Below are 20,409 nucleotides of genomic sequence, written 5' to 3'. Positions count from 1 at the left end.
TCATGTCTGACACAAGTGTTTGTCTGCCTGGGGGTCTTGGATCAAGCTAAATCAACTCACGGGATGATCTGGGTCAGTAGCTTTGGGCCATGGCATATCAGCCTGACCTCTGGAGGGGCTGGAGATTAAGATCTGACGCTATGTCTCCATGATGGAGCCCCAGTAGAAATTTTGGACATCAAGGTTTCTGTGAGCTTCCCTGGTTGGCGATTAGCCATATACATATTTCTGACATCAATGCCAGGAAGGTAATGCTCTCTGTGACCCCGCAGGGAAAGGGCTTCTGGAAGCTCCGTGGACTCTGGCCTGTGTGCCTCCTCCCTTGGCTGATCTGAATGTGTGTCCCTTCACTGTAATAAACCACAACCATGAACTGTAAAGCTTTCAGTGAGTTCTAGGAGTCCTCCCAGAGAATCGTCAAACCTAAGGGTAGGCTTGGAGACCTCAACTTCGCAAATGGTGTCAGAAGTGAGAGCAGCCTTGGGGACTGTGCTCCCCCAACAACGCCCATACAAACCCACAGACACCCACACCCACAGCACCGTCATATACACTGTCTCCTCTACATCTTCTAATAAACCTGCGGGATGGAGTTCAAGGATGGAGAACCAAGGCTTGTGGAGTAACTTACCAAGCTTGCTCAGACAGACAACCTCGGAGCTGGGACTCAGAAACACATCTTCCAACTACAAAGTCCCATGCTCTTGCCAGTATACCACACTGTCTTTCACGATACAGCCATGTGAATATACAAACAATGCTCGACAGGAAGCTTCCCAGAGGCATTATTAAGTAAAATGCTTTACCGTCTGATGTAATCTCTCCTTCTTCCATGCTATCAGACATTACAACTTCCTCCTCGGTGTCTTCTTCAAAAGATGAAAGGTCACTGGTATGGACAGAGCTAACTGTGATGTCTGTAAGTCCATCCACATCAGAATCTATCAAAGAGCAATCTTCGAGGAGGAAATAAAACACAAAGATAAGTCATGTTATAAGAACAAACTCAGCACCCAATTCCTAAATTACGTTTAAAATACTCTGCATTAAATACAGGTCAAAAAAATTGCCCCCCCCCCCCCAACTGACACTCTTTGATCTGTAAACTGTTGTAGATTTTTGCAAGTTTTTATATACCTTCTTTTGTCCCTTCAATGGTTTTAGCTTTATTACTATTCTTTTCTGACGGGAGTTTTGAACACTCTACTTCTTTTTCCTTTGCTTGCTTTTCTTCTTTCGCTTTTTGTAGGTCCTCACTCCTTTTTGGGTGGTCAAACTTCTTTTCGGTCTTTTCCTTCTTTTCTTTCTTTCTTTCTCCTTTGTCATTGCTCTCTGGTTTCTTTTCACCTTTGTCCGTTGATTTATTTTTTTGGTCAATGCTTTCCTGTTGAACATCCTTATTTAGCAGAATTGAACTATTACTCTCTTTCGTGTGATTTTTAATTTCCTCAACTGGACAAGGGAGATCATTTAATTCTTCAGACTTGGGGGCTGTTTCCTGTCCTTCCCCTGCAGAGTCGGGTGTAGACTTTTCTTTGTCAGCCATGTCCTCTGAAGTTCTCTCTTTCTCAGTACTAGTGTCAGTGCTGGGCTGAGATGGGAGTTTTTTGGACACTCTCTCACTGGTCTTGGTGTTTGATGTTTCTGTTGAAGCTCTGGCTGCACTAGCTTCTTGGTTAAGAGAAGTTATGGTTTCCAAGATTGACATGGCGTCATTGGCTACATTAGCGCTGGGTCCAGGCACTGGGACACCTTTGAGGGAAAAATGAGCGTTAGAAAAAACTTATGCAGAAGTAAGCCCCTCTGATGAATCGATGCTACAAGACGCTCTCATCTTTATAAGACACGTATGCTGTGCAGACCATTCATATTCTTTTAGACTTTCGGATACCAATGCTAACACCGAGCACATTCTAAATCCTCTACTGTTCTAACACTGTGTCATAGGAAAGGCACCATGCAAACCTGAGAATAGTCTAATTCTCTTCGGTTATATTAATTATTCCCTCAGTTGAAACACACACACGTACAGACAGCCAACACGTCAGGAAAATGTCCACCATTTTGCATTAATCTCAAAAAGAAATGTTCTATCAGTTGAGGAATGTGATATTTGAAATAAATACAATTTCACTAGAGTAGCCAAGGAACAAAATTGATAATTATATCCCTAGCTTGATACCCAGTTCAAGAAGCAAAGCAAAGGAACTGACCAAGAGTAAAAGCAAAGCACCTTGTGTAATGACGGAAGAGTCTGGTTTCTCATCATCGGGGGCTGTGCTGCCACTCGCTTCCTCTTTGTGGTTTAGGGTGGCTAAAAACTCATGCACAGCTTTCTCCACCTGAGGTCTGAACGTGTGGTTGATCTTTGGATCCACAACCTGAGAGATAATTCGGTCAATACCAGACTCCAACATTCCTGATCTGAAACACAAAATAAGTTTTACAGAAAGGTAAAACACAATTTCATATGATTTACATTAACTGCTTTTAAATAAAATTGTACCTGTCACATATATGTTCAACCTGAAATTACCCAATCCACTCATCTCAATATATGGAAAGAGTAGGCAATGGGGAGTCAGTTTCACACCAGGCAGCATTTAGGTCGATCACACTGCAAGAAAGTCTGTATACTTTCTACCAGCGGTGTCACTAGTGGAAATGCTAAAGCAGGCAAAACAAGAAACAAAACACCTTTAGAACTAGACACAATACGGGGCGCCTGGGTGGCTCAGTCGGTTAAACGTCTGACTTCAGCGCAGGTCATGATCTCACTGGGTTTGTGAGTTCCAGCCCCACGTTGGGCTCTGTGCTGACAGCTCAGAGCCGGGAGCCTCCTTCAGATTCTGTGTCTCCTCCTCTCTCTGCCCCTCCCATGCTCATGCTCTGTCTCTCAATAATAAAAAAAAAAACGTTAAAAAAAAAAAAAAAAAGAACTAGACACAATACATTATCTAGAGCCCACACTTCCAGGTGATGCTTACCTTACCCCAACCCTGGCCAGGGCATATGGGAATAAATGATCACTAAAGCTGAGTTCTGGGTATAAATCTATGGACTCCACAAATTTTTTTTTAGCAGAAAAATGTAAGCCTTTTAGAAATATGAGAATCTCCAGGAAAACTGAAGTACATACACAGAGTGTAATTTCAACAAGCTTATAAAACAAAGAAAAGAAAGCAAACTTCAGAAAAATAAAGAAAAACTTAAGACTTCTCGTTTTCTTTTTATTACATTATCTTCCTGCTGTAAAAACTGATGATTTATTCATTCAACAATCAGGTTACGAGTGTCTTCTCCATAACAGGCACCGTGCTGGGGATTGGTCTGTTACAAATCAGACCTGGTTTCTGGTCTGGCGGGAGAGACAGACACGATTAAAATACCAGAGGGCAGGCACCATAAGACACCGTCTACTCTAGGAAAGAGGGGAATAGGGAAGTACTAAATATGTTTAAGGTGATCTGGGAATGCTTCACAAAGAGAAGACACTTCCACTGAGCCTTGATTTCCATAGAAGCAAAGAGGAGGAAAGAGCTGAGAGAAATACATGCAAGAGACGGGAGGAGCAAAGGGGGCGACACAGACTGAAATGTGCAGAAAATCACAAAAGCGTGAGTAAAATAAGAGGATGTGGATTTGTTTTAAGAAATGCACTTACACCTCGTTTCTTGCTAAAACAAAACAAAACAAAACCAACCACCTGAGGAGCCAACGTTTCTGGACAGTATTGGATGAGCCAGGGGCCGTCTCTTCCAGCTTCTAGGCCTTGGCTCTCTCCGCAGAACGGGGGAGCCATCTCTCCTTACACTTGACAATGCTATTTTTGAGTGCAGCTCTTTCTGAGTGGAGGATGGATTTGATTTCCATTTCCTGAGGTACCTTGCAGCCTTGTGATACTATAATTCTACTTATGTGGGCCATAGAGAAAAATGAGTCAACACCAGACAAAGTAGGTAACCTGCTTTTTAAAGTTCTAAGATAAAAAAAAAAATGCAAATCCTGCACACATCGTTACATCTTAGAGGTGCCTTTAACATGTAGCAGGTGTAAAAGAAATAAGGACAAGCAATCTTAAAAATGTTTTCAGGCACACTACAAAGGCACAGCATAAAAAATAAAACCCACTCACCCTAACATCACTGCTGCAGCCGATGTTTTTCTGCCTCTATTCCAGGCCCTCGTCTATTTCAGTCTAGTCTCCCGCGAGGTCAGCTCTGATCTTAAATCAAAGTGGGGGCCATCCTAATGAACACACTGCTCTTAGTGGGCCCACTCTAGTATGGTGTGGTCACAGCAGCCTCACCAGAGGGAGATGCTACAGCCTTGGACTCAAGGGCAAAGCCGAAATGCCAGTAGGTAGTATTTTCCTGATTAAAGCTACTTCCTTTTCCTTTCAAATTCTGTTAAGATCATTATTTAGAGCTATCTGGCATTTTAGATTCTGTTGTTCAAATGAATGCATAAAAAGAACACTACTGAGAGATGCCTGGGTGGCACAGTGGGTTAAGCTTCTGACTCTTGATTTGGGCTCAGGTCATGATGTCACGGTCGTGAGATCGAGCCCCACGTCGGGCTCTGCGCTGAGCATGAAGCCTGCCTGGGATTCTCTCTCTCTCTGCCCCTCTCCCACTCGCAATCTCTCAAAATAAATAAACATTAAAAAAAATACCACTGAGTCCGAAGATCAATTATTAAGTTGAACCATTTGAAATTGCCGTATTTTTGTCCTACAAAAATGGGAATTGTAGACGGTTCAGGCTAATGGTCAATTGAATATTTCTCAAAGTCTTTGTAAGAAAAACTGTTTGAAATTGTATGTATAGGGGCTGGTCCCTCTCTACAACAACAGCTGGACAACTAAATACTGTGGTATCTTTCCTTAAGGAAGCTTGAAAATGATATACTCAAGTGATATGTAACTTTACTCAGTAAGAGAATATTTTAATTAATGGGGCATCTGGGTGGTTCCGTTGGTTGAGCATCTGACTCTTGATTTCGGCTCAGGTCATGATCTCATAGTTTGTGAGTTCGAGCCCCGCGTCGGGCTCTGTGCTGACAGCGTGGAGCCTGCTTGGGATTCCCTCTCTCCCTCTCTCCCTGCCCTTCCCCAGCTCATGCTCTCTTACTCTCTCAAATAAACATTAAAAAAAAAATAATAACCTAGCTAGCAGAGAATTTACAGATGTTAGTCTAAGAAGAGCAATTCCTAAATTATCCAAGGGAAGCTGTTTGTCCTGTTATAAAATGTCTCTAGAAGACAGGCGCGTGGGTGGCTCAGTCGGTTAAATGCCAGACTTCGGCTCAGGTCACAATTCAGGGCTTGTGAGTTCGAGCCCCTCGTCCGGATCTGTGCTGACGGCTCAGAGCCCGGAGCCTGCTTCGGAGTCTGTGTCTCCCTCTCTCTCTGCTCCTCCCCTGCTTGCGTGCGCTCTGTCTCTGTCTCTCTCTCTCCCAAAAACTGAATAAACATTAAAAAAAGAAATTTAAGTGTCTCTAGAAGATAGTTCCCAAGACCCAGGCTGGTGGTCACAAGAACCCTTTTCTGCAATGTACAGCAACCCCTCACTAAGCATGATTCTGTGAAAATGTCTTATAAGGGGGCTATTAAGAATTGTTAAGTGCTTTCGATTTTACAGGGGTGAGAAAAGAATGAAGGACTGCTTCCCTCCTTGATAGGTTTTGCCTGCTGAGGGATAAATACAATGCCAGGAAATCTGCCTATGACTTCGGTCGCTCAACTTTTGAAAAAAAAGAATGCACCTCCCCCACACCGCCCCAGTAAAAACTCTATGCTTCCAAAGGGATGTAATGGCTGGTTTGAAAAGGGGGGCAGCTCCACCCTCTGTAATCTGGAGTGCTCTGTAGAAGCGAGGGCAGGCCCCGACCTTGCCCCGAGGTTTGCCCCACCCCCACCCCCTGCTATTCCGGCTACTGGTCGGAAAAGCCTGGAAACGTTGGCAGCCACAGACCTTTGGGTTTTCAGGAAAGTCTTTGGCTTTTCCCATCAGGTATTAACTCTGCAGCCTTCCCTGGCGTCTTTTGACCTCTCGGGGACTGTTTTATAGGTTTCGCAAACATCCTTTAAAATGCAGACAACAAAGCTTTTGTTAAATTTCCCTCGTCTCTTATTCAGTAGGAGACAGTCAGAGCCCCCAGGTTCCAGGTGTCTAGTATTACGTGTGGCTAAATGGGTCTTTGAGTCAGAGTGTGAAGCTTTGTTTGTGGGGCTTCCCTGGGGCCTGCACACCAGGTAGGCTTGCAGGGTTCCTACCCGGTTAGAGGGTTTGAAGAGGTGGGAGGTAGAAGATGAATTTGTTTAACTGTTTAAAAGTCACATTTCATTCTAAAAGATGAGCTTGAACGTAAATATTTGTCAAGAAAGGAAGACTGGGCACTCTTTAAATAACTCAGTCACCCCTTCCGCGGGGAGGGTGACGCAGGGATACGAGGTCCGGGTCTTCCTGTCTTGGCAAATATTTATATTCAAGAACAAGATGGTATTGTAAATCTGCTTTTCTGGGAACAAATATGATTTTTTTTATAGGTCCCTCTAAACACTCCAGCTCTTCTCATTCTCTTTATCTTACCCAAAATGGCTCTGACAGGTCCAAACACACTTTCCTGCTTTTTTTTTTTTTTTTTTTTTGGCTATATCATCACTAAGAAGCAGACTTAAAAGTCACAGTAAAGTGCAAAAGAAAAACAAAAAGAGGGGAGTCGTATTAGAAGATAGGAGACATGGCCTCAAATTAGGGGAAATTATTTTAACTGCCGTGATCTAGAATGCCTTTTTTACTTATCAAAGCAGAATAATAAAGCCTGATCTTTATGGGATATTCTGGCACTTACCAGCAATTAACATTATACCCTAGTATTTTGTTTCTGGAGTCACATTGGCATCCTGGTCCTTCAGGTATTTCCAAAGGTCTGCAGAAGTCAGACTGCTAAACTTCATGGGGAAACGTGAAGCGATTTGAGCCCCCTCTAAAACTGCACTGCATCATCCTCCAAACAGCCAACCAGACGTGATAAAACGACATCTAGCTTCCACAAAATGGTCTCTGCCTTCCACAGAGCAGACTGACGCCTTCAAGCCTGCCTAGGGACTCTGGGTCTGGAAGACTTACTTGAGCACCTGCTGTCTAATGTTGTTTCTCAGCTGGTTCTTATTGAGGTGAGGACTCCATGTATGAGTTGCCAAGTGGTTCGCAACAAAGCTGTCAACCCGTTGTCTCAGGTTCTGATAGGCAGGCTGGGAAGTGGGGGGGAAAGACAAATGTTAAAAATCACAAGTGTTACATAACATCAATATTTCTAAGTCTCAGGAATTTGAGGATGCTTAACAGTGTTAACGTTTTTTACATTACAGCATCAATGTGGCCACAAGGTTTCTCAGCTTAGGACCTTCGTGCTTCAGGATAACTGAGACATGCAAATACTGCTTATTTTGTCGAAGCCAAGATGTTTGGAGATAGGAGGACACAAAGAAGAAAGACATACCTCTCATCTGTAGACAAAGGACTCGAAAATCAGATACAAGTAACTATCTGGGTTAGATTAGCTTCAGATGATCTGGAGCCAAGAAAGGGAGGGGAGCAGAGGAATAAGTCTTTGCTGAGGATGTGGCATTTGAGTTGGACCCTCCGAATTTCACAAAGCAGCTGGTCATCGGAGACGCAGGCCTTGCACATACTGCCAACAATAGAAGCAGTGCAAGTGGATGAGAAAATGTGGGGTCAGGAGCATCTGGGAGCCTCCAAGTTGGTGGGGGAAGAGAATATAAAAAAGCAGAGATACGAGGTTGCAGACAGCCTGCGGCCACAGGCTGGAGGGCTCTGGGGACGTGTAGACGTCTGGGATTATGGGGTTGAGAGGACAGGAACTCACTGCACGTGAGCAGAGGGATACGCTATGGCTGAGCTTTCTGCCCAGTAATCTTCTGACAGGGAGAGAGTAAAGAGACACACGATATACTTCGGAAAGGAGGCAGTAACTGCAGCGATGAAGATGTGTACCGGGGGAGTGGAAACGGGCTGAACCAACACTGCAAGCAGGCATTCGCTCTAACATAAGCGGTGGTCCTCAACCAGAAGCGATTCTGCCTCCACCACCCCCACCCCAGGGCACTAAAGTCTGTCTGGAGACAGTTTTGGTGGCCACAACTCAGGGAGCTGCCACTGGCATCTTGTGTGTTGAGGGCAGGGATGCCGCTGAGTGCCCTAGAGTGCACAGGGAACCCGAACAACAAAGAACGTTCCAGCCCAGAATGTCAACGGTGCTGAGGCTGAGAACCCCTAAGTTAAGGGAAGCAGGAGAGAGAACACATGGTATGTCACTTTTTTTTTTTTAAGTTTATTTTTGAGAAAGAGAGAGAGAGAGAGAGAGAACAGAGGAGGGGCAGAGAGAGGAAGACAGAGAATCCCAAGCAGGCTCCACTGTCAGCGCAGAGCCCGATGCTGGGCTCCAACTCGCAACCCGCGAGAGAACCGTGAGATCGTGACCTGAGCCAACATCAAGAGTCGGATACTTAAGTGACTGTGCCATCCAGGCACAGACTTAAGTGACTGTGACATCCCCGCATGTCACTTCTTAAAAGGACATGCCTAGGGGTGCTTGACCACCCTATCAGGACTGCACCCCTCCTTCCTAGAGCCTGCCCCCCCACCCCCACCACTCGCGGTCTGTCACGTGGCTTTTCATGTAGGGGAGTGAGAGTCCCTGAATGGCCATACGGCTTCATCTGCTGTTTGTGGCTCCTAACCTTACCCTTCAAAGCCCGTAGTCCAGTGAAACATTCTCACGCCTTCAATCTTCTGTACCTACCATTCCCTCTACTCTCTATTTGGCAAACTTCTCGCCTTCAGAGCTCACCCTCATCTGTGATGTCACCCCTGGCTTTCCCCCATGTTCCTCCCATCCTGTGTACATCCCCCCTTTCCAACAATGCTTGCCCTGTACTGTATTTTGGGGAGGGGGGTATTTATCTCTCCACTGAAGAGGAAGCTGGGTCCTCACATTCCCTTCATCTTTGTTTTCACATAGCTTCTCACACTGCTTGGCAGATAAGCAATTAAAAAAGTAGCTGTCCGCGGAGACGGCCAGATACCTATCTCAGGCACAGATGATAAGACTTCATCCCTTTGTGATGCCCCCTCATCCCTCCCAATTTCCAGACTTTTCCTGATTCCTATTTCCTGTCCTACAAGAAACACTCAAGATCCCGTCTCACATCCCTCTCCATTTATCCAAAATCAACGTGAACTAAAACGAATTCTTTCTCCCCGCTGACTCTAAAACATAATTCTTGTCTCCAGTATCCCCCAATCCCAGAACCACTGGACTCAAACATCATCACAAAGCATTCAGCACTCTAGCTGCCCCAAACAAGCTCCAATCTGAACTACAACAGGTAAGTCTCCTTGTTGCCACATTCTCCTTTCAGTAAAAAGCCTAGTGACTTCAGCAATATTTTGGATCCCATTACTCCTCTGAGAAGCTTTCCTTTTCCTCTTTTCTTCCTTTTCCAGTGCTCTGCTCAAAAGCCTTGGAGTCATCCTTGACTCCTCCCTTTCTCTTCCACCCCACCTCCAAACCTTTGGCAAATTCTGTCCGCAGTAGCATCAAAATACACTCAGAATCTGACCACTTTCCACCCCCTTTACCGCCACCCCTCTGGTCCAAGGCGCTCTCATCTCCTCTCTCGATTCCCAACCCATCTCCTTACTTCTGACCACTTGCCCACCTGAAGTCTATTTTTCACACAGTGGCTCGGGTTAATCTTCCAAAATTAGGGTAATCATATATTTATTGTCCAAACTACATCATGACTGAGTGTGAAGGGGACACCCTTAATAATTACTCACCTAAACCCAACCCATCTAAAAGGGGAGTCAGACCACGTCCTTAGGCTCAGAAGGTGCCAATGGCTTCTCAGCTCCAGTAAAAGCCAATTTCTTACCATGGCGTCCAAGGCCTGCCAGATCCATGAAGGGAGGGGGGACGGAGGGCCACTCCTATCTCACCTTCTGTCACTTTCTCCCTCACCAGGTCCTGCCTCAGGCCTTCCCACTGGCTGTGGTCTCTACTTAGAGCACTGAGCCCCACACAGCTGGCTGGATGGTCTCTTTGGTTCCTTCAGTGACGGCTCAAGTAACACCTTCTCGAAATCTTCCCCGGACAACTTACTGAAAACGAATCAGCAACCCTTCCCAACCTCACCCTGCTTTATTTCTTCCACAGAACCTATTACACGTTATCCCCCGTCTGCTTTTCGCTGCTGGGATGCAAGCTCCATAAAAGCAGGGAGGTTTTGTTCACTGCTGTATCCTGGCATCTGAACAGTGCTTTGTACATAATGAATACGTGTTGGGTGAGTAAGTTTATATACTCTGTCTTCAATATTCCTTTCAAATCTAAAAAGGAAAAAAAAAAAAAAAAGAGGCAATAGTCACAGTGACCAGGAGCCACTTGTAACCGAGAAAGTATACAAAACTTGGCCTTTATTACCTGGGGAGAAAGGTGCCATATTTATTTGGTTGGTGAGTTGTCTGCCTGGGACAGAAGGACAGGCCTCTCTTGATCTTCCCTCTTCACACTCTCCAGGGTGACCTCAGAGCCAAAGGGTCAGAAACGGCAGGGATCTGAGAACTAGTAATCTACAGCAGAGGAGCCTCAGCCTTAGTTAGATCTTGGGATGACTAAGGTTCTCATTCTTTGGGTAGGAGGGCTGATTGGTTTGCTAAGGTCAGATCCCTCTCTTGGTTGGTTAGAGGCCATCAATAACCCCAGGGCAGTCTGGAGGGTTTTCTGGCCCGCAGGAATGCCAGCGGACTTTCGTACTTCTCATCTTGCTGTAACCACACTGGGCTGGATGGTGGCTTTGCTCTTGGAGAGCTCCTGATAGGTGTCAAATGTCTTGATTCTTAAATATGCATGTGACTGACAAGCCAGTTACTGCTATAACCCTATAGATTCTGTACTGCAGGTCAGAGTTTGACATAAAGCAGGTCAGTCTTCAGGGTTCAATTATCAAAAGCACCATACCACAAATGGTCTCAATTACAAGTTGTTCTTACAGAGCAGATTCGACGGTTCCCTAAAAGTGATGCTCCTTTGCATGAACAGGGGATCTTACGTCTACTCTGACCCACTCATCGCATGGAGAGGAATGTCAGGCTCAAAAGAAAACCTTGGCTTCTGTAGGATTTTTGAGACTTTCAAATTTAAGTCATATGTACGTATACGTATATACGTATATGTGAAAAAGGATATAAAATGCTACAAAACAAGAAGAAACACTTTAAATCAGATTAAAATCTGCATAATCGTTAGTAAAGCTAAGGAACAGGAAGAGGGAGACACTCATGGGGGAAAGAGAACCAGAACCAGGAGGCACAGAGGTAGAAGACAAGGAGGAAAAAGAGAGGAGGGGAGGCATCAGGAGTGAAGACAGAGGGAGAAAGCAAGCACAGGAGGGGTGAGGAAAGAATTTCCGCTGCACACAGGCATCCTTTTCCGTCAGGGAAGGGGTATTATTTCAGTTCTCTAGTTTCCAACATTAAAACAAGGGACCTTGTTCTGCGGCCCCTGAAGTCCTTGCAACTGGGTATTAGGTTGAGCCACATGTAACTGCCTACAGTCGACCGTTTCTGAATGACGAAAGTTTCACTTTAATATGCACAGGTACATTTTTTCTTGGGAGAAGGTCCTGGCTTCATTAGATTGTCCAAGCAATCGTCCTCCCTTCCTTCCCACCAAGAAAGGTTTTCAGGCTCCACTTTGAGAGGATCTGGCAGGGGCATTACAAACACGTAACAATAACATTTAGTGGGGATGGGGGATGAAGAAAAATTTGAGCCTTAGGTGTTGCAGCGCCCCCTTTAGCATATTCATGTTTCCAATGTGCCTGCGCAAGGGTAACATAGAGATGTGGTTTCTCAGAACAGCAGAGTGAAATCTCTATTTGCCCGATACAAATAACCAGCGTCATCTACATGACACGTACCTGGATCTGTCTCATCTCCCGTTTTTTTTTTTTTTAAAAAAGGGCAACAGACATTATTTTCAAAAAGATGGCTGTGCATATTCCCTGAAACAAAGTGAGAAAACTATATACTTCCTACACAGATGAACATCTCCAAGTATCTTGAATTCTCTGTGGTGTAAAAACCCCAACACCCCGAAAAAGCACATTCTACTTCTGGTCCACATGGTGGATCAGAGATCCCCAGATTCTCCAGAGGGTTTTCCCAGGGAAGACAGCAGAATCGTGTGCAGTTTCCATCAAATCCTGGTGGACAGAGTCACAAGGAAAAATCCGTGTAAGGATGCAAACACCCCTTGTCTCAAAGACATGAGGTTCCTCGGAAAATGTGAGGAATGTGTTGAGAAAACCCTCACCCCGTGCAAACGCCAATCTGAGGGACCCAACCAGATATAAACCAAATACCCCAATTTCCTAATTGTTTCCAACTGAAGCTTCCTGCTTCAATCATTTCCAGAATTCCAGACTCTGTGTTCCATCCTCCTCACTGATTGCTCTATCCTGGTTGTCCACTGCTCATTCTTTGCAGAATCAGCAAAGTGTACTCATTCCGGCTACCACCCCCTTTCACTCTGACATTTGGTACAAAATCCTTCCCCTTCCCAGCCCCTAACTCTTTCCATGCAAGGAAGCACCTTGCTGACCTTTCCCCTCTTCCCATTACTCTCCAGAACTCTCTTCTTTCCTGTCCTTCTTCCACTTCAATCAATACCTGCTGTCACCTCTCCTCCAACCTTTCCTCACTGAATGGCTTGGTTCTCCCTATCCCCCTGCCCCTTGTCACTTCAGAGAAGTGACTTGGCCTGAGCCACCTTAATCAGGCAGTCAGCGGTGGAAACAAGAGTCTCAGTCTCTCTAGCCCACCTTTCCACCGTCCGGCTCTGTCTCCTTACCTCTGCCCCCACGCACACAGTGACCAGCAATGCACAATGCTAATAATTTGATTCATTACCACTGGATTCCTCCAAAGGACACAGACATGACCCTTCCCGCCCAAAGATCTTCAAGAGAGCACGCAAAAATAACTTGGATACAAAGTAAACCACGAAAAAAAAAAAAAAAAAGACCAGAGACGAAAGCCCTGTTAGCATTAGTGTTTCCAGACGAGTCTCCCGAAGAACCATGACTTAGTCTTGCTCACGACCATACTCCCCGCGTCCAAGCAGGGCAGGTGATTAACACGAGCCCGTTAAACGAACGACAGGATCGGCGAATGAATGAACGCACCGAGCCTCGCACAGTGCCCGGCCCCTAGCAGCCGCTCAAAGAGGAAGCGGCTGCCCAGGGAACCTGGGGAGGGAGAGGCGCGCTCAGCAGGGGCCCCAGCTGGGGAAGTCGAGGCGCAGCCGGCCGACGGACGAGTGCGGGACACTGCCCGAGAGGGCCGCCCTCGGGGTCCTCCCCTTCGCCCTGCCCCCGCAGCCCCCGTGCGCCCCGAACCTTGGTGTCCACGTCGGCCAGGCAGTCCCTGCGGAACTGGTCGAAGAGCCCCTGGCTCTTGAGGTGGTTCACGATCATGGCCACGAGCTGCGGGTCCCCGGCGCCGGCCCCCGCGCCGCCCGCCGCACCCGGGCCAGCCCCGGGGCCCGGCGGCGGCGGCGGCGGCTGCGGCTGCGGCGGGGGAGGCGGCGGCGCCGGAGGAGGCGGCTGCGGCTGCGGGTTGGTGGCCATGGAGGCCTGGGCCGGGGAAGGCGCGGGCCCGGGCGGGCGGGCGCTCCTGGGAGGCGGCGGCTGCACCGGTCCCGCCGCCTGAGGGAAGCCAACGGGATGTTGTTACGGAACCAGCGGATCCAGAGCAACCCCGGAAGTGAAAGGGAACCAGGGGAAGAGAGGAAAAGGAGGTGACAATAGCAACGGCGGCTTGGCGACGGGAGCCGCGAGGGGCCAGTTCCGGCCGCCCGCGGGCGCCCTCGCGAGGCGCGCTTGCGGCGGAAGCGGCGGCGACCAGGCGCTGCGAGCCGCGGCGTCCGGGCCAAAGACCAAGGTCAGGAATCAGGGGTGGTCGGGCGTGCGAGCCACGCGACTCTCTGGGCCAGGGGGCCAACTGGGCGCCCGCGCGGCACCGGCCGGGTTCCCTGCGCGGTGGCATTTAGGCCTGACGCCCTTGCTTCTCTTGCACGGAGCAGTCGAGATCCATAGTCGTTTGTAATGCGAACCGTAGGTGGAAGTGCTTCTCTAAACTCTCCCAAACCGTCTTCGCTCAGCCTACGATCCGGCCCAGTTTTCTTCCAAGCAGGTAGCTCCAGCCGCCTCCTGTCTTTCTTCCCCTCTCCCTCCGGTTTTTCCGTGGGCGTCCCCCTCTTACTCCGAATGTGCCCGTGGTCTGGAACTCGCTCCATCCCAACAGCACCTTCCTGCCCGTGAAGACAAGCCCCCATGCTTTTAGTTTTAACGGTTTGTTATGGATTACTTTGATAGGAACAGGTAACGCTCCTGTAGCTCTCATGCAGCACTGTGTGCCCCGCATGGCCCTGAAAGCTTCTTATATGCATTCATTAGTTCAGTCTTTGGAACGACACTAAGCTACTAGGTCTTAGTACTGTCATCGGTCTGCAAATCAGGAAACGGAGGCCCTTGAGACGTTAAGTAAATTGCCTAAGGTTACACAGCAAGCAAATCGCCCGATTCTAGACTAATCTATTTTTTAAAATTATTAGTACACCAAGTGAAATAAGTATTAACAAATTTTTGTAATTATTTAGTAGAATGCAAAATTTATTGGAAAATACATCTTGGTTAAGCGGATACTGTTGCTTTTACAAATTCATTTGTCTCTGGATGAATACGCTTCATTGTTGGAAGGAGAAAGGCTGAGCATGACTTCTGTTGTTATTTCTAGTTTTTATAGCTCTACGCCCTGAAAAACCGTGTTCATATAAACAAGTACATACCTGTGAATGGAGTCTTACTATAGCAACGTCACTCAATTCTTGATCTCAAAAAATTAGAGTTGATGACTTATGAGTTCACTTACTCAATTCAGCCTCCTTCAATTTTGTTGAAAGCAAAGAATTGAAAGCCACCCGACTTGCCAAAGGATTTGTGTATCTAGTCCTTATTGTTCTACTTTTTCAGTTTCTGGGAAATACAACAAATAGGCTTAACAACATATCAAATGACTATGAATTAGACTTTTTTTTTTTTTCTTCAGTGAGATGTATCTTGTGTAACCTGACACGCTCAAAATTTGGGGAAAATCTAGACGTTGTTCATTTTCGTAGGTGGCTGCAGATAAATTTTTTTTTTAATTTTGTTTTGTTATCGGATAGCTCGGTTTTGTTTTGTCAAGACTTTGCAGCTAATTATACAGCTCATTCCAGTTGAAACTTTGTCAAGCATGGAAAATGTTTGTCATATACCCTAATTAATAGCGCCCGTTTTCGCCATCGAACCAGCCAAATTGGATTTAGTTTCCGTGAGAAACACTTTGACTTCCTTGTTTCAGTTTAAATAAAGTGTCTTGCATTTTGAGGATTGTAATGAAGACTGCGGAGAGAAAAAGTCGTTGAATGAATTGTGAAAGATTTACTAAAAGCAATAAAGATTAAAATAGTGTAAGACACAATTGTTTTATCCATTTTCAAAATTAGTGAAAATAAGATGCAAATATGATGTTTCCCTTAGTTATCAACAGTGCAATATAATTTGCTAAATATATTTATATTATTTATTAAGTGTGTCTAGTATGATAAAAGGCATGCCATTTGGTATGTATGGGTGCTTGTATCACCAAACTTATTCAGCTTTAGGGGAATAACTAAGTACGAATCATCCATAAAAATTCAGCAGAACTCCATGAATATAGTCAGTCATAGTGATCAAACCTAAAAAAAAATAATAATAAGGCATTTTTGCTACTAAAAATAAATCGGTTCATTGGCTAGTAAATTTTTTGTTTTGTGAACATTTTAGAAAATCCTAAATATTTTCTATGTAAGGACTGATTATAATTTAAACAGATGATCCAAAAAGACCAGTGTCATTTCTTAAATGACCCTCCACCCACCCAAAGCCCAGTTAAAACCCTGAAAGTTCACTTTTTCAATGACACTAGAACACGTTTTTAGGTGGGGTTCAAATGCCCATTAAGTTGGGGTTTTTTTTATTGTATTTTTTTTTTTTTTTTTTAGTTTATTTGTTTTTGAGACAGAGACAGAGAAAGATAGAGTGCAAGCAGGGGAAGGGCAGAGAGAGAGGGAGACACAGAATCCAAAGCAGGCTCCAGGCTCCGAGCTGTCAGCACGGAGCCCGACTCGGGGGCTTGAACTCTCATGAACTGTGAGATCATGAGATCATGATAGGAGCCCCCCAGGGGCCCCACCCACGAAGTTTTTGTAACAGTTTTTGTCAGGTTGTGGGGAGAGGAAAGGATGTGTGGCTTGCCTCCCCGCAGCAAGCTCTGCAGTCACAGCCAGCCCTCCATTTCGGCTGTAGTATAAAATACCCAGTAAAGACGGAAGTGGCCGTTGCACAGAGCGTTATAAAATGTGAATGTGAGAAGCGGGGAGCGGGGGGTGCTTTCTTCTCTGGAAGGAACTTCGAAGAATTGCCCCTTGCTCCAGGGTCAGGACCTGGAGATGGGGTGTCAGAGGGGAGACGGTCAGGTAGAGGGCTGGTTGTCCAGGGCAGCATTTGGCTGGCAGGCACTGGAAAGTTCCTTGTTCCTTGCCGGTCTGGGAGTGCTCAAGAGTAGAGGTGCTTTGGCAATGGTGGCTGTGTGAGCATATGCTAGAGCTGCAGAGTTCGAGAAGGTCGCTGAGTCCTAGCTGGTAGGACAGTGGAGGGTGGGACTAGCACAGCAAGATAGCAGTGATGGCAACTGAGAACCAGGGCTGGGCCGTGGGATACTGGGGCAGGAAGTCCAGAGGAGAGAAATCATGATGTGGGGTGCGGTGAGGGGAGCTGGGAAGGGACGCTTTCTGGTGAAGTAGGACGTACCCATCACCTTAGTTACTCATACTTTACGTGATAGGAGAGTCCTGTGTGGGTAGTCAGGAAGATTAGCAGTGGTGCTCAAACTTTAGCATGCACCAGAATCTCCTGGAGGCCTGGTGAGCACTCAGTGCTGGCCCCATCCAGGCCCAGAGTCTAATCTGGTAGGTCTGGGACAGGGCCTGAGACTCGTGTTTGCAACAAATGCTGATGGATCACCGTCTGAGAAACACTGGATAGACAAACCACACCCCACAGGCCTAGTCCCGTTTACCTGTCCTTATTAAGTATTCTCTGGAACCTAGCCACGCCCACTGGGTTTGCTTGGTTTCCAATGTCTGGCTGCTTTCACTGCAAGGTTGGAGTTGAGATGGAGACTGTGTGGTTGGGAAAGCTGAGACTAGTTACCATGTGGCCCTTCATAGAAAACGTCTGCCAAACCCCTGGGCTGGAAGGAGGCCGCAAAGGTGCGGTGGTGAGGCTTTCCATTTGGGAAGCCTGTATTCCAGAACTTCTGCCATTCACTAGATAACAAGGTACTTCTCCCAACAGAGGAGATAATGCCTACTTAGCAGGGAAGCCAAGTCTTATAAATGACCGTGGTTTGTACTGTGCAGCCCAGATGAAGTGAATTATTAAGAATGGGTGGAGTTTTGGAGAGTCCGGGTGGCTCAGTCGACTGAGTGTCCAACTCTTGATTTCTCCTCAGGTCAGGATCCCAGGGTCATGGGATTGAGCCCTACCCAGGGTTCCGCCAATGGAGCCTGCCTAAGCTTCTCTCTTTCCCTCTGCTCCTCTCCCCTGCTCGTGCCCCAGTGGGTGTGCTTTCTCTGTAAAAACACAAAAGAAAACAAAACAAAACAAAACGGAAGAAGTTTGGATAGAGAGAGAAAGGAGAAGCTATGCCTTGTTGAGGAAAGAACACGCTCTAAAGGAAAAGAGAGTGTGCCTTTGTTTCAGTCTCCAGTCACTCCATAACTGAGAATATAATCAAGGTAGAAAACCAGGTCTCTAGCATGGTGCTGGGCACACACTATGGATGTAACAGGTGTTCATTTATTATGGGATATTTATTTCATTTCTGTTAGAAATATTCTGTGATGTAGCCCATCAGTTAACATTAAACTGTCCATTAACACACATGGAGATTTGCTACTTTGTGAGGAAATTGCTGTTGGTCTTGAAGGAGGGAGGGGCTGGGTATACAAACCTAGAACTCTAAAATAGGAATTTTCTCATCTACACTTGTGAACTCTGATGGCCATTTATCTTTCCCTTAAGCGATAGCCTTTTTGTCATATTTTTATTCCTTGCTTTCTAGTTTGAACACTTTTTTTTTTTTATAAGAAAATACTCCTTTAATGCATGTAACGTCACTTTTTTCATATTTCTTTGCTTTTAAGATTTAAACTTCTGGTAATGACAGTAATCAGATTAACAAAAGTAAGATTTATTATGAAGTTAAGAAGCCAGTATCTGTTAATGTTACTGAGTTGCTGGCTGTTTTGACAATTGGGGTAACATAGCAGATGGCTTGAAATAAAAAAATATTCCTTTATGTGCTTATAAAGATGGAAAGGAACTTTGCATTTGTGAGTTAGTCGTCACGAAGACTCTCTTTATTTTTAAAATAGCTTTAGTTTGTGTATATGTTCCTTGAATAGTCTAGAAGGTACATGGTGCCCTGAACATGAAAAGTCACACCTCCAGGAATGAAACGAGGAAATGCAGAAATGAAAGGAAGATCTGTAGAAATTATGTGATATTATCTGAATACCCTAAATCTAATCCAGGTCTAAGTGGAATCTAGGGAGAAATTCTAGTTAGAAATTCTGAGGAGGAGGAGAAAATACTAATTATAAGCAAGAAATTGTATACTTAAGTAATGAGAATATTCTACCTCTGGAAAAGGAATATTTTCAGAGGGGAGATGACAGACAAAGTTTCTGAAAAGGAGGGATTTACAGTGTCTGGAATCGGCATTGTCTCCGCGGAGAGTATATATTTGCTGTGTCGGGACAGAAGAATTTTCCCTTCCTCCCCACTAGGTTATTTGGCTGGTCAAACAACCAAATGGAGATTGGACAGGATTAACAGGAGAAAAACTAGTGTAATTCTTCACATCCAGGAGCCGCAAACCTGTGACACCTGAAGGACAGCCAGGTAACAGGCTTCTGTAACATCCTAGCGGAAGAGGCTGGTAGGGGTCTGGGGATACAAAGGGAAGGAATGCTATTCACGGGAAGGGGAGAGATGTTTGGAGAACAAAGCTTGCCCTGTTATCCAGGGAAGTTTCTTAGGTAAGAAGGGATCTTCTAGCCCCTTTCCTCAGCTGGCACTAAAGTGATCGGTCCCTCCGAGGAAGCTGAGGCCATGCTTACCTGCCTGCACTCCGTCCTTAAATCTGCAAGGTGGGGAGATGACCCCCACAGAGAAGACCAATGCCCTCAGTAGAGCAGCCGGTATAGACGTTGAACCTTTCTGGCTAGGCTTATCTGCAGTGGCCCTGGCCGATGTCAACATCGGGAGCCTCAGCTGCAGTGTCGGGGCTGGGGGACCTGCCCCAGCAGCTGCTGCGGCACCAGCAGGAGCCCCCGCCCCCTCTACCACTGCTACCCCAGCTGAAGAGAAGAAAGTGGAAGCAAAGAAAGAAGAATCTGAGGAGTCTGATGGCGAGATGGGCTTTGCTCTTTTTGACCAAACCTGTTTTGTAACGTGTTCAATAAAAAGCTGAATTCAACAAAGTGTCTTCTGGGGCGCCTGGGTGGCTCGGTCGGTTGAGCGTCCGATTTCAGCTCAGGTCATGGTCTCGCAGTTCGTGAGTTCGAGCCCCACGTCGGGCTCTGTGCGGACGGCTCAGAGCCTGGAGCCTGCTTTGGATTCTGTGCTTCCCTCTCTCTCTGTCCCTTCCCTGCTTGTGCTCCGTTTCTCTCTCTCTCAAAAATAAATAAACATCAAAAAATAAATGTCTTCTGGTAATTGTTCTCTTCCTGGTATAGGCTCCCTTTCCAGTGTAAATTTAGGCAGCTGAGGTGGAGATAAAGAGATTTTCCTAAATCTGCTGGGTTTTGGCTACCTGAATTTAGTTCAAGATAATCCTCATGTCAGAGGGCACTTGTTGGGGTGAGCACTGGGTGTGTATGTAAGCGATGAATCACGGGGACTCTACCCCAGAAACCAAGAGCACACTCTATACACTGTATGTTAGCTAACTTGACAATAAACTTAAAAAAAAAAAATAATAATAAGTAAATCAAAGATAATCCCCATGCCAAAGGGGCATATTTTGGAGACACTTCTTCTGAACCCCCTCAGCCTTTAGGTATCAGCCATTGGGATCAATTAGAGAATCTTGGGGCGCCTGGGTGGCTCAGTCGGTTCAAGCATCCAACTCTTGGTTTCTGCTCAGGTCATGATCTCGTCGTTTG

The 20,409-nt window shown here is 46.1% G+C and overlaps 1 protein-coding gene and 1 long non-coding RNA gene across 4 annotated transcripts in view; one reads left to right on the top strand and one right to left on the bottom strand.

Annotated features, from left to right (window-relative positions):
• BOD1L1 (biorientation of chromosomes in cell division 1 like 1) overlaps positions 1-13,861 on the bottom strand; it is a 53,370-nt gene extending 39,509 nt beyond the window's left edge. Inside the window, 5 exon segments of the mRNA XM_030314188.1 lie at positions 807-956; positions 1,138-1,752; positions 2,234-2,424; positions 7,134-7,258; positions 13,490-13,861. Of these exon segments, the coding sequence (XP_030170048.1) occupies positions 807-956; positions 1,138-1,752; positions 2,234-2,424; positions 7,134-7,258; positions 13,490-13,720 (1,312 nt within the window). The 5' untranslated portion in view covers positions 13,721-13,861.
• A 108-nt stretch (positions 13,862-13,969) lies between these two features.
• On the top strand, positions 13,970-19,721 carry LOC115512805. 3 transcript variants are annotated; one of them, XR_003968492.1, is made up of 4 exons: positions 13,970-14,033; positions 14,176-14,285; positions 19,030-19,144; positions 19,471-19,721. It is a non-coding gene; the product is annotated as an uncharacterized LOC115512805 (long non-coding RNA). The 3 variants fall into 3 exon arrangements; XR_003968493.1 differs by lacking the exon at positions 14,176-14,285; XR_003968491.1 differs by lacking the exon at positions 13,970-14,033 and having other exon boundaries at positions 14,040-14,285.
• Positions 19,722-20,409: the final 688 nt, after the last annotated feature.

The sequence above is a fragment of the Lynx canadensis genome, chromosome B1 (assembly GCF_007474595.2).
Source record: "Lynx canadensis isolate LIC74 chromosome B1, mLynCan4.pri.v2, whole genome shotgun sequence".
Lineage (NCBI taxonomy): Eukaryota > Metazoa > Chordata > Mammalia > Carnivora > Felidae > Lynx > Lynx canadensis.
The sequence above is the reverse complement of the archived record's forward strand: the minus strand, read 5'-3'. Positions and strand labels throughout refer to the sequence as shown.